Below are 13,375 nucleotides of genomic sequence, written 5' to 3'. Positions count from 1 at the left end.
TAACAAATTCTGCTTTTTTTATATGTTTCAAGGTATTTCTGTAGCTCGTGGCACACTATGAGAGTTGCTGAACTGAGTCTTGTCAAAAGTTAAAGATAATCAATTTGTCTTGAATGTTCAATTGACATTTTCAAATATTTCACTAGCTATCTTTTCTGTACTTTTATCATCTCCAAAAAGTACATAATTTTTGACAAATGACAGTGGATATAGAAGATCATTTGCTTATATGGGAAATAACAGATGATACCAAAAGAATCATGTTGTGCACCAGGTCTGAATATTTCAAATTTTGGTGCCTATTGTATGTGACTGAGTGTAACTAATACATACTGCTTTCTTTCATGCCAATAAGATGAAAACTATGAACCTGCTTTGTCTACAATTCTATAAGATCTAACTTTTGTAAGGTTCACACAGTCAAAAATGTTAGGCAAGTTGCAAAATATTCCAGATGGAAGTAATCTGTATTTCCTGATTCTAGTATATGACGTGTCAAAGTCATCATAGCCTGCTGAGTTGACAATATTTTTAAAATTAAAACTGTTTGCCACTGATAATGTTTTTCTGTATTAAATGTTTATTTAATATATTATGCATGAGCTCCAAATCTTACTGACAATAATGAGCTGGGTATGTAACCCTTTCCTAATATCTTGTCTCCTTTCGTATGATGTGGCCAAAAGCACCATGTTTAAGTCTGTCAGTGGAAATCCAGCTGTTAAAATATTCATTAGATATTCAGTTTATTATATTACAAAATTCATGTCAACAAAATATGATTATTTTTACTATTGATTTTATCATAACAACTTCAACATTTACTTTTGCCCCTAAACTTCTCACACCAAGTCAGTGTGATCCAAGAGTTTTATATTTTGTTGCTGATTTTTTATATAAAGGTAGCCTGCCCCATGTTAATTCCTCTATTGTATGGCTGTCTCCTGAGATCTACTTATTCTGTGTGTTTTGATCCAACATGACAATCTGTGTTACTCAGTATTTCAGTGAAGTGATACAATGTGAGCATTTACAGGCAATCACTATCTCAGTATTTTATGTGCATTATTTCATAAGTAAATTTGTTGTTATCACCTTTATAACTAGTTTCATGTTTCAGGGAGTGTCATTTTTTACACAATATGTTCCAACATTGATTCTCAGGTCCTTTCAGAAACATTTCTCAACATTTCTCACAGATGAGGGAATTACATCAAACCTGCAATGAACTGATGACAGCCTCTATCTGAGGAAAGTTCAGAAGTGACAACTTTGAAATAAGTGAGCATGGTATGGATTCAAATGTGGTTTACCCTTCAAGTGATAAATTTCAATGTCATTTGTTGTTAAAAATTGCTACGTCATTAAAGATGGGCAGACTGAATGGCAGATAAAACCAGTTAGTCATAGCAGAAGACCCAAATTACACAACACAATTTTGTATAAGCCACCAAAGTCTGCAATGGAAGTTTTCTGTCTTTATTTTGATGATAAATTGATAGCTGACATTGCTAAGTACACTAACATGCACATGATGATCATCATGGATTGTTTGGGATCTCCTCTGATGTACAAGACACAACCTGTTTGTAGATGAGTGCCTTTTTGTATCTCCTGATGTACACAGGAACTTACTAAGCTTCCTATCTCCATTTCAAAGACCAGTGGGATTTAGATGGGCCTGATGTACCTGAATTTGCAGTAAATATCCCATACAGAAGATTCACAATGTAGCAGTGCTTCAGCATTCCATTTTCCTTATAAGTTCCCAGGGATTCCACCAAATATCTCTGCTGCAAGTATTCGTCAGTTGTTTTCCAAGAATATATTTATCTGAAGTCCGCTGTTTTTGCAGAACAAAAGTCAGAAACAAGTATTATGTAAGACTTAACTGACACTGTATTTAACAGGTATGCTTTCATGTCATACACTCTGATAGACAGATTTTGGAAACTATTCTGCTTTATACATGTAAGTGAAGACATTTATCTGATCCAGAAATGCAACATTGTTTAAATATGATGCTCAAAAATCAACTATTTCATGCATGATGCTCAAGATGAGAGAGCTGATTCACTTCAGTGATGACAGCTATTTGCTTTCTACTAAAGACTCTGTCTGTAACAGGTTGTTCAAAATAAGACCTCTAGCAAATAAACTCAGTGAAATGTGTTGTAAAATGCCACTTGAGCAATATCTGGCTGTTGGTGAACAAATGTGCTGAGCAAAATCTCATAACAGTATGAAATGGTACATGTCAAACTGCAAAAGTGTGGTTAGAAAAAGAATTTTGTGTTCAGTTGGGTAACTGACTTTGCTTACAAGTTTTAGGTTGAAACAGACAAGGAAAATTTTGCAAGAGATGGAGAAGAAAATACAGAAGTTTCCTCAGATGTAGTTGTACACCTAGCAAGGAACCATTGCAAGATCCACCAAGATGGGATCCTCAGCATTAGTACTATAATAAGAAACTGAATTACACAGTGTAAATTGAGGAGAAATTATTTTTTAAAATAATTTTTCTCTCATACTATGTTTACTAAAGTACACAATTTTAGCTATTTTACCTAAATTTAAATTATTCAGTTACAAAGGGTTAGGTAAGTACTGTTTGGGAAGGAAAGAAGTTTCTAGAGTTTAATTTCTCAGATACAATAAGCTTATTGGAGACAGAGGGAATGAAGTAGAAGAAAATTGCCTATGCCCTTTGAAAGGAACCAGCCTGTCATTTGCCATAAGCATTTTTGAGACATCACAGGAAACCTAAATCTGAATGGCCATATGTAGACGTGAATCTTCATTCTCCCAAATTCGAGTCCAGTGTACTAACCATTGTGCCACCTCACTCAGTGGTATTGTTCATTATAGGTTGGCAAATCAGGTAGCATATTTTTACGAGAATGGAATTTGTAAGTTGATTGTTCATTTTCCTTAACATTTGTGGAAATTAAGATGAAAAGCAGATTTTCTCTCCAAAAGACACACTTTGATCTTCTTGGATGGTTTGTAAATCATACTCATGTCATTTTTGCACAATATGTGGCCAGTTCTGTCCATCACCATGTGAATGTATGGCAGAATGGCCATATCTGATATTTATTCTACCCATGTGTTGCTTTGCCAAATGTTATGTTTTGAGACACTTCTAGAATATATTTCCATGGGTTCAGTGTTTGCCAATATCTTCGCTGAGTTGGTACTGGACTTGGCACCTGGTAAACCTGAGGTGTGGTGCAGGTATGTCGATGGTGCCACAATTTTTGTAGCAATTTTGCAGATTTTCTTTCATATACACTCTAACAGCAGATATTTTTGCCTGGAATACTGTGGCTGGCTTCCCCAGAAGGCTGCTCTCTCTAATCTAGGATAGACCACATATAGTCCACCCCAGCATCTTCATCTGTTTTCAGCCTGTCAGCAGATCAGACTGTCTTCTGAGCAGTATTGCAGTTCATTATTCCATAGTGCCTTGCTTCTAATTATTACCGTGAAAGTTGTATTGAAGCAGCTGGAACTTATTGTATAGACAGCAAGCATTTCCCTGAGCATTCTTATATTTACCAAATTCACTACACTGGTGTGGGATTCTGGATTTCCTAAAAGCTTCCAGCTGTTTCCAGTTTTTAAACTTATGGTTCTGCTGCTGCCTCCATTATAACCCAAAAGTGTAATGGAGGCATAGCCAGTTTGGGCCCCTCCCCTATATAGTGAGCGTGCTGCTAATTCCACATGCTATGGCTAAGCAGGCCACTCTCTGCACCTTGCTAAGCTCCTTAGCAGTCACCTTTTCTTGCACTTTATTTCACCATACTGTAACCCCATAACTTATCACAAATCTTATTACAGTGGTATATGTCCAGTACACACTCCTGGGGCAAAGAACACAGTTTCTACCACAGGCTCTTCAAGCACACATAAGAGTATCTTTCATCTTGGAACATATATTCTTTATGTGTGAGGTCCAAGGTAGTTTTGCATCCAGTATTACCCTCAAATACTTCACTGTCCCCTCTATCATATATCATATATCAGAAGCAAGCCTGATGCACCAGTAACAAGGCAAGCAGAGAGGCATCATGTAAGTGCATACCTCCAAGGTGTCACCTCCCAGGACTTTGGCCACTGGTGAGCGTCATATCACAACCAATAGATAGGGTGCAAGTACCACCAGAGATACTTCTCACTGGGGATGTACTTCCCTCTGCTGAGTCACATGCATGGAAATAGATCTACAAGTATACCTCCACATACCTGCTATTTATAATGGCACAGCTCCACTCATTCGCAGTTCTCTGCTGATGCTATGGGCCAAATCATGTGCCTGCTAATCCTAGCCCTTCCATCAGAGCATGGATGGAGTCACTGCTGTGGGACTTCAGACCTCACCAACATCACCTCCAAGAAGTGTCTATCCTGTGTGCCAGTGCCAGATTTTCCGTGCCAAATGTGCCTTGTGTGATGAAACAGGTCACAAAGTAGAAGTCTGCTTACACATCTCTTCCCAGTAGAGGAACTTGACATGGTAGACTCAGAGGTCCTCCACATCCACACAGTAGTCCCCATGTGGGATTGATAAATGACCTTGCAGGTGTTTGTCCATGGCCACCTAGGCAATTTTCAGGGGTACACCAGTTCTACCTCTCTGATCTTTCCATGGACCACCTATCGGCAGTTGTGCTCCCCTCCACTTCAAACATTCAACCAGTGCCTTTGCAGTTAAAGCAATGACATAGTGGTGGTCAAAAGACAGTTAATAGCTCTTCTTCAACATGGTGTTACAAAATGCATGATGCACCTCCTTGTAATTGATACACCAGGGGCAACGGACTTATTGGGACTTTATCTGTTTGATCTTTTGGTGCTTGAAGTGCATGATACAACCTATAGCATCCAGCCCAGCACAGAAAATTCTTCACTCAAAGTATTGTTCATTTTACTACTGGTGTCATGGGATTTTAAGCCCACATCACCCTCCTACTGAAGGTCATGCTCTGTTTTTTCAAGGCACTTAATGTCCTATTTGCCCTTTGGGATAAGTTACTGGCAGAGGTGCAACATTTGCAGGATGGTGGCATTCGATGGCTGTTTCCAGCAGTCAGTGGACACCATCCACTGTGCTGGTCAACTAACTGGATGACTCCCTCTACATATGTGGTGACTTCAAGAACACTATTAATGCACAGTTAATTCTTACCCTATATTGAAGGTGAACAAGGTTCTTGCTCAGCTAGCTGATGGCAAAAGCTTCATGAAAATTCATCTTAAGGACACCTATTTAGAGCTTCCGTTGGATGCGGCATCATGGGACTTGCTTATGAACAACATTGCCTTTGGTATCTTCCACTAGAATCAACTGCCCTTTGGTACTATGAGCGCCCCAGTGATATTTCAGAGGTATAGAGAACATCATATATTGGAACTGCTGGGTGTGACCAATTACCTGGATGACATCATTGTTGTTTGGCAGTCTGCCCAAAATATGTCAAAGATATGCAGAATTTTACACCTCTGAAGAATGTGAAGCAACTTCAGTCTGTATTGGACCAATTGAATTAGTATCATAAGTTCATCCCCCATGTTGCCACAATCACAAAACTGCTGAACCTTCTGATGGCTTATGGTCCCACAGTCCCTGGGTTGTTACAGCAGACACATCTGATAATGGATTAGAAACTGTCCTCTAGCACATTGTTGTTGGTGTGGAATGGCCAGTTACTCAAAAGTATTGACAATCGAGTCAGTGCAGTTATGGACAGATTGAAAAATAGGCTCTGGCCATTATTTCTGCTTTGAAAAAATTTGACAATTATATGTATGGGCATCATTTTACTCTACTGGCAGAACACAAACCACTGCTGCCCTTATCTTGATCTGATGCAAACATTCCCACAAAATTTGCTCACTGTCTTCAACAGTGGGCTTTGTTTCTCACCAGTTAGACTTGCCATATCCAGTGCCACTCTGTGTCCCACTATGCCAATGCTGACTTACTTTCAATATGGTCAGTGGGTCAGGACTTCTTCTTTTGACTCAATCTGGAAGTTTGCTGCCACTTGGACGCCAATGATGAAGAAGCCATTGCCTCACTCTCTATTGATGCAAACAGGTGGCCTGGCATTCAGCAGAAGACCAGATTGTTTGCAAGCTTCCTCATTCTGGTCCAGTGGTGATGGCCATCAGATTGCTGGAACTTAGTCAACCAAGACTTTCAAAGTTATTGGAATCACAAGTCAAATCTTTGCCCTCAGTGGTTTCCTGCTGCTCCAGGGTGAAAATGGCTGAGCTAGGCTCATTCCCATGCTCTCATTCCAATGCCAGATCATACACATGCTTCACCATGGTCATTGGATCTTCGTGCTAACTAAACACCTGGTGCCTCAACGTGTGTGTTGGAAAGGGACTGATGCCAACATTGCCACGATGGTGGCAACCTTTACATCTTGCCAAAGAAAGCAAGTTGCCTATGTGTCACTATTTCCCATCACCAAAGGCACTGACACCATCACAACTCCATCTGGATTTTGCAGACTCTTTCCTGCGTCATTCATGATTCATGATGTTGAATCTGGCTTTCCCTACATCTGTCAGATGTCTTGTGTGTCCTCCATACATGTGATCCAAGCCTTGACATAGATCTTCATGACTGAAGGTCTTCCCAAAACATTTGTCATGGACAACAGGCCTTAGTTAATGTCCACAGAGCTTATATCCTTCTGTGTTTCCAATGGAATCACTCTCATCCACATGGTGCTGTTTTACTCTGTGTCCAATGATCTGGAAGAATGGTTCATCCAAATATTTAAGTATCAACTGTTGAAGATCTACCATCAACACTCACTGGATGGCACACTCTCCAACTTCCTGGCCTATTATCAGCCATTCCTGCAGGAGGGCGCCATTAAAGCTGAATGAATCCACAGCAGTCACACCTCCCTCTTCTGCACGCCTGACAGCTGACAAAGCCTCCTTCGTGGGGTCACTGGCACCATTTTTCCCTTCATGTTGATATCTGGGTCCTGAGATTTCCCCAACATGATCGCTGTTGGACTCTGCAGGTAGTTACACGACTATTGAGCTGAGCAGTGGTGGAAGTACAACTTTCAGATGGTTTGTACTGCCTCAAACATCTGCACAATGTCTGCCGCAGGCATGTGTTGTTGGATTCCGATGTGAGCTCAGCCATTTTATTTATTCCAGTGTCATCAACTGCAAAGCCAGAAGGTGTCACCCAATCACTACCTACATACTGAAAAGCATATGGCAACTGTACAGTGCCTACTCCCTGGTCAACCCCAATGGCAACAGGCCAGTGTGCCCTGGACCAACACATGCCAAGAGTACCTGCTGACACCATGGAGGTTGACCCTGACTTTGAGACTGGCTACCATCTCTCTCCTCATCTTGCAGAGGAGGTATGTCATATATTAGCAGTATGCCTGATTGGCAGGCAACCAGGTGGATGGTAAGGCAATGCATACAAGCATACCTCCTTGGCTTGGTCTCCCATTACTGTGGCCGCTGGTGAGCATCACATTGCAACTGATAGACAGTGGGTCAAGCTCCATGAGGGGTCCTCCTCAAAAAGGATCAACTTCTCTCCATAGAGTCACATGTGCAGAAATAGATCTAAAAGTACACCTCCTTGCGCTGGAGGTGCACATCCACTTCTCCACAGTACTCTGCTGATTCTCTGTGCCTACTCATGTGCTGGCTAATCTTAGCCCTTCAATCAGATCCTGGATGGAGCCCTTGTTGTGGGACTTCAGACCTCTCCAACATACCCTATGAGTAGTATTTTCAGCTAGCTGCCACTGAATACCCTCTCCTCCCTTCCAGTGGAAAACTTTGTTGGTTTAGTTTCTAGTTTGCCAAGTATTGCTATGACTATGTCAGCCAAGCATCCTTGGCAAAAGTAACCTCTAGTATTTAAGTCTTTAATGAGTTTGTTCATCACTATGTTCCAAAGTAGTGAGGACAGAACCCTCGTTGTAGACACCCTCTGGTGGTATTGAGCACCATTTTATCATTCAATATGATGGCTTCTACCTTCTGTTTACTCAGCAGGGTCTTAATCCATCTACATATGGTGGTCTTAATGATATGTTCTTCTACACCTCTAGCCATGGGCCGCACGTGATTAGCCGAGCGGTCTAAGGCGCTGCAGTCATGGATTGTGCAGCTGGTCCCGGCAGAGGTTTGAGTCCTCTCTCGGGCATGGGTGTGTGTGTTTGTCCTTAGGATAATTTAGGTTAAGTAGTGTGTAAGCTTAGGGACTGATGACCTTAGCAGTTAAGTCCCATAAGATTCCACACACATCTGAACATCTAACCATGGATTTGGAGGTCATAGTGCCAAAAGCCCTTATGATGTCTAGGAACACAAAGCAATTTTCTGATAGTGGAGTGTTTTTTCACCATCCCATCTGTTAGTGGAGTGGTGTTTTGCATGATTTACCTAGTTGATATGCATGTTGTTTATATGGTGAGGAACCTACCTTCGCTAACTTGCATGTTAACCAGTCTTTCTATAGTCCTTGGGAGGAAGGAAGCCAGGCTCATCAATCTCATATCCTTCACTCTGGTATGATTACTTCTAACTGTATCCAGAATGAAAGTAACCCTCACTGCTTCCAAACAATAGGAAAGACTCCCACTGCTATGCTGACTCTAAATAGTCTGCGTAGGAATCTAATTAATCTCTCTCCTGCTTGTTGCAGTCCAGCCAGAAAGATTCCCTGTGGCCCTAGTGACTTTAATGGTTAAAATATTCCCACTGTCTACTAGATTTTTTTTGTAATCAACACATTCTCTGGCAGATTGGAAGTTCTCCTGTTGGTTTCCTGCAAATCAGTACCTCCCAGGGATTGAATCACCCTCTTCTCTTAGAGTGCCTCTTGAATTATTTGGTATTCATGTGAGAACTTTGTGAAGTTTGGTGCATGTTACTGTACCTTCCATGTTTTCACAGAATACCTTCCGGGATGATAGTTTTGCTTGTTGAGTCATAAGGTTGTACTTTCCAAGGGCCTCCTGATGTTTTGCCCTTTGTCTTTTCCTTCTTGCAGCATTAAACAGTCTTCTTGCCTGCCTCCTTTGCAGTTCCAGGTTCTCATCCCACCAAGGTACATTCCAGTTTGTGTACTTCTTGGTGGCAGGACAGTTTTCTATGTATGAAATCACAATGACAGATGTCACTTCATCTACCATTCCCTCAATAGCTCCCTCAGGGGTTCAGCATTCATCTGCTGAGAATGGACTTGGCGATCCCAGGGTTCCTGAGCTGGGGACTGGTAAGCACTGCCAGTGCTTTGTCACCATAAACTCTGGGCCTGCTTCAGTGACCATCATTCAGTGTGGTTGTGGAATGTTGTGTGTCACATGGAATGGGGATATTGGCTTGACCTCCCAGATCATGAGGATGCTAAAACCTCTGTAAAAAGTTCCCAATCTTAAGGGTGCTGTGTGCTGATGAGATGCATGGCTGTTGAGGTAGAATAGTTGTTAGCGGACAACCTCTGGGAAACTTGCCGCACTTCAGTTGTATAAGGCTTAGCTAGGCATGTGGGCGTCTGTCTAGATTGACTTTATTTCGCTAGCTACTTGCAGGGCCAGCATAGATCCTTTAAAATATTTTCTTCCTCCTCCCAGCAGAAATGGTGGGCCTCTAGAAGGTACCAACACCCAATCAAGCAAGGGTGCTCATGTAGCCACTCCTCCAGACTTAGGCTTTACACGGACTCTATAAGTATTGAGTAACAGAATGTTTGCTGGTGGCCAGAATGTGTTTCTTGTAATTAAACGGAAAGAAGAGAGCTTTGAGAAAGTTTCACCTTTTTACTTACAGAAAGGGTTAGAGAGAATTGCTAGAAGCTTAAAATCTGTCAAGTGCTTTTGAAATGGGACACTGTCGGTAGAAACATCCAATTCCCAACAAGTGAATAATACCCAGAAAGGTCAGTGACCCCTGGAGTATGCAATAGAAAATGAACTTCACAACGTCTTAAACTATAGCAAAGGTGTTGTGACTTGCAGGGATCTGGTTGACTGAAAGCTGAGAGCTCCCAAGTGATCCCAGGAAGCATCACTGATTTACAGAACATAATGTAATGCATGGATGGTGATCTCTTGAAATCAGACATTTCTATACTGACTTTTGGCAGTACAAAACTTCAGAGCACATTAAGGCTGGTTTCCTCTGCCTTGGTGTGTGGCCTTATTTTCCTAACCCAATGGCTGTTTTACATGCCAGCACTTTAGGCACACCACCTCAGGTTGTAAGGGAACAGCCACATGTGGCAGATGTGGTAAGGTTAGTCTTGAAGGTGTTGGCCATCACTCTGTCCGAAGTAGGGACTGGAGTTTCTTTCTTGAAGATAGGAAGGTACCAGAAACCAAAAGAACTAAATGTATCTCACATGGAGATATCAGAAGATCTATAAGGCCATGCAGCCCCTAAAGTTTGCTACCTCCATTATGTTTGTTCTCAATCAGTTCAGGAAACCGAAGCTGCTACCCATATAGTGTCAGCACTAGCACCTGCGTTTGCCAGTGCACTTGTGCCACTGCAGTTCTTTCAAAGCCTACTTTTTCTCCCAAAACATAAGAGAAGTCTGTTATCTCTCACATTATGGCGCTCCCTGCTTCTTCATAGTTTCAGTCCAGTCCACTGTCCAGCAGTGCCACTACCACTGCTGTGGTTTTGGCTCTGAAGGCTAGCCAGGGCAAAAAATCAAAGGCCAAAAAACAACCACTGATGGAGTTGGGAAGTAAATGATCCAATGAGTCTACATCTTATCATCTGACATCTCTCTTGACCCTTTGGTAGAACCAATGGAGCTTGATGTCTGAGTGAGCCAATCATCTCGCCCCAAGACTGAGCCCCCACCTATTACTGGATTCCCTCCCTGGCATAAAGGTAGGGTGAAAGTGCAACCCCATTAATAGGTGGCATCCATATTACAATGGAAAATTAATGGGTTCAGGACACATGTGGAGGAAGTGAAACCACTAGGGCAGGAACGCTCTCTGTGTCTGTGTTTACAAGAAACACGTTTCAAAGCCACTGACACCCCTGTGCTTTGTGACTGTAGCCTTCACTGCAAGGATCACCTGACTGGGAACAAATTTAAGGGAGATGTTGCTGTGTTTGTCAATAACATGCATCACTCCTCTGCTCTCCCCCTGGCTGCTGACCAGCAAGCAGTTGTTGTTGAAATTCATGGGTGTCAGAGGATCATTGTTTGCTCACTGTACCTCCCTCCACAAGATGTGATCGACTCTGAGGCGCTCATAGATCTTTTGGAACAACTCCTGTGACCATTTCTCCTACTGGAGGCTTCAATCCCCATCATGTTTTGTGGGGTTCGGCCTCTGCTATTCCTCACAGTCAGGTTTTGGAGATCCTCATGACCTCCCATGAGCTGTGCATCCTCAACAAAGGTACTCACACACATTTCTGTACTGTAACTGATTCATTCTGAGCCACCAACCTCTCTTTCTGTTTTCCAGACTTTGCAGACTCTTTTCAGTGGGAGGTCATAGATGACCTCCATTCCATTAACCATTTCCCACTTCAATTTCACATACCAGATGGAGCACTACCTGAAGGGAAGCCACCAATACGGAAAGTCATCAAGGCTAACTAGATGCTGTTTAGCCAGCTAGTTGTGTTTGAGCATTGCAGCGGCATCCAGGAATGGGTGGATGATGATTTAAAAGCTGCCCTACAGCATAGCATTGACAGAGACTCTGAATGATGATGATGATGTTTGGTTTGTGGGGCGCTCAACTGCGTGGTTATCAGCGCCCGTACAATTATCCAATCTTTGCTCAGTCCAATTTCGCCAATTTCCTGGATGATGATGAAATGATGAGGACAACACAAACACCCAGTCATCTCGAGGCAGGTGAAAATCCCTGACCCCGCCGGGAATCGAACCCGGGACCCCGTGCTCGGGAAGCGAGAACGCTACCGCGAGACCACGAGCGGCGGACAGAGACTCTGAATATTCCATAGAGAGTGACCTGGTGAAGATAGCATCAGCAATGAAGCATATGAGTGTGGGATTTGTGTCTGTATTGAGATGCCATGATCAGCCCGATTTGAACTCTTCCGTCAGGAGGGTGAACTTGGAGTTGGAGTGGCTGCTTAGGACAGATATAGGGTCTCATATCAGTTTGATTCCTGTGGATGCTATCGATAGGTGGGACTACACTAGGCATGGCCTTCACCTCAATAGGAAAGGGAAGGGAAAATTGTCTGGGTTGATTGTAGAAAATGTAAGGGAGGACACTGTCACGAGTGGTAAAATACCAGTGGTCACAGGTGTCAGAGGAATGCCTTTTTTAGGATAGGGAAGGGGGAAAGAAAACGAGTTTTAAGAGAGATTGGCAGACACACTCAGTTTGAGAAAACAGATGAACAGGAGTCAGATTTTAGCATACAGCCTCCATTTCAACAATGTTGAACAGAAAGGAATCAGAAACTGCCAGTTCATATTCACCAAAGCAGTAATAATGCCATTAGTATGCAGTATCAGTTATCTTTAATACACCAGAACATTCCAGGACTCAGAAATAAAGTTGATGAACTACTCATTTGTATGGATTAAATGAATTCATCTAACCAAATTGACATAATCTGCCTCTCTGAACATCAAGTGATCACTGGTATAGATATGTTAGACATTTCAGGATTTAAGCTAGCTTCCTACTTCTGCAGAGTAGATATGGACAGAGGAGGAGTTGCCACATTTATTAAAAACTGCCATAAATTCAAGAACATTGAAGTTAATAAATTCTGTTTAGAGCAGAATCTAGAAGCATGTGCAACAGAAGTAGAGTTCCATAACAGATCCTATATAATAGTAACTATTTACTGAGCACCTGCAGGAAATTATAATCTATTCATAAATCATTTGGAAGCTCTTTTCGGTTATTTAACAGGAAGAAACAAAGAAATTTTGATTACTGGTGACTTTAATACAGATTTTCTAATGCAATCTTCCAGTAAACATTTACTGCAGTTAGTAATGTTGTCTTTCAATCTAACTCACACTGTAAACTTTCCAACTAGATTGACTAAATTCTCAAAGACAGCCATTGATAACATTTTTATAGACAAATCAAAGGAACAAAATCATATCATAAAACCTGTAATAAATGGACTATCAGATCATGACATGCAGCTCCTTGTTTTAGATGTAAATTCTAAGCAGATTATCAAGACTGCTAAATCTGAGTACAGGAGAGTAGTCAATCAACCAAAAATTGAGTGTTTTAGAAAAATGCTCAAAGATATGAACTGGAAAGATGTTTATAGTGCTCATGACATGAATGAACAATGTTAGTACCATGTTTGAAAACTGTTTTCCTCT

General features: G+C 41.7%; 1 protein-coding gene across 1 annotated transcript in view; it reads left to right on the top strand.

Moving 5' to 3' along the window:
• The window catches only part of LOC124619510 (ornithine decarboxylase 1-like), a 206,702-nt gene that overhangs the window by 180,898 nt on the left and 12,429 nt on the right, over positions 1 to 13,375 (top strand). The window contains exon 8 of the mRNA XM_047145956.1: positions 9,122 to 9,158. Coding sequence (XP_047001912.1) covers positions 9,122 to 9,158 — 37 coding nt within the window. The remainder of the gene's footprint in view (positions 1 to 9,121; positions 9,159 to 13,375) is intronic.

This window comes from Schistocerca americana, chromosome 6, assembly GCF_021461395.2.
Source record: "Schistocerca americana isolate TAMUIC-IGC-003095 chromosome 6, iqSchAmer2.1, whole genome shotgun sequence".
In the NCBI taxonomy this organism is placed as follows: domain Eukaryota; kingdom Metazoa; phylum Arthropoda; class Insecta; order Orthoptera; family Acrididae; genus Schistocerca; species Schistocerca americana.
Note: the sequence above shows the minus strand (reverse complement) of the source record. Positions and strands in the feature narration are given on the sequence as shown.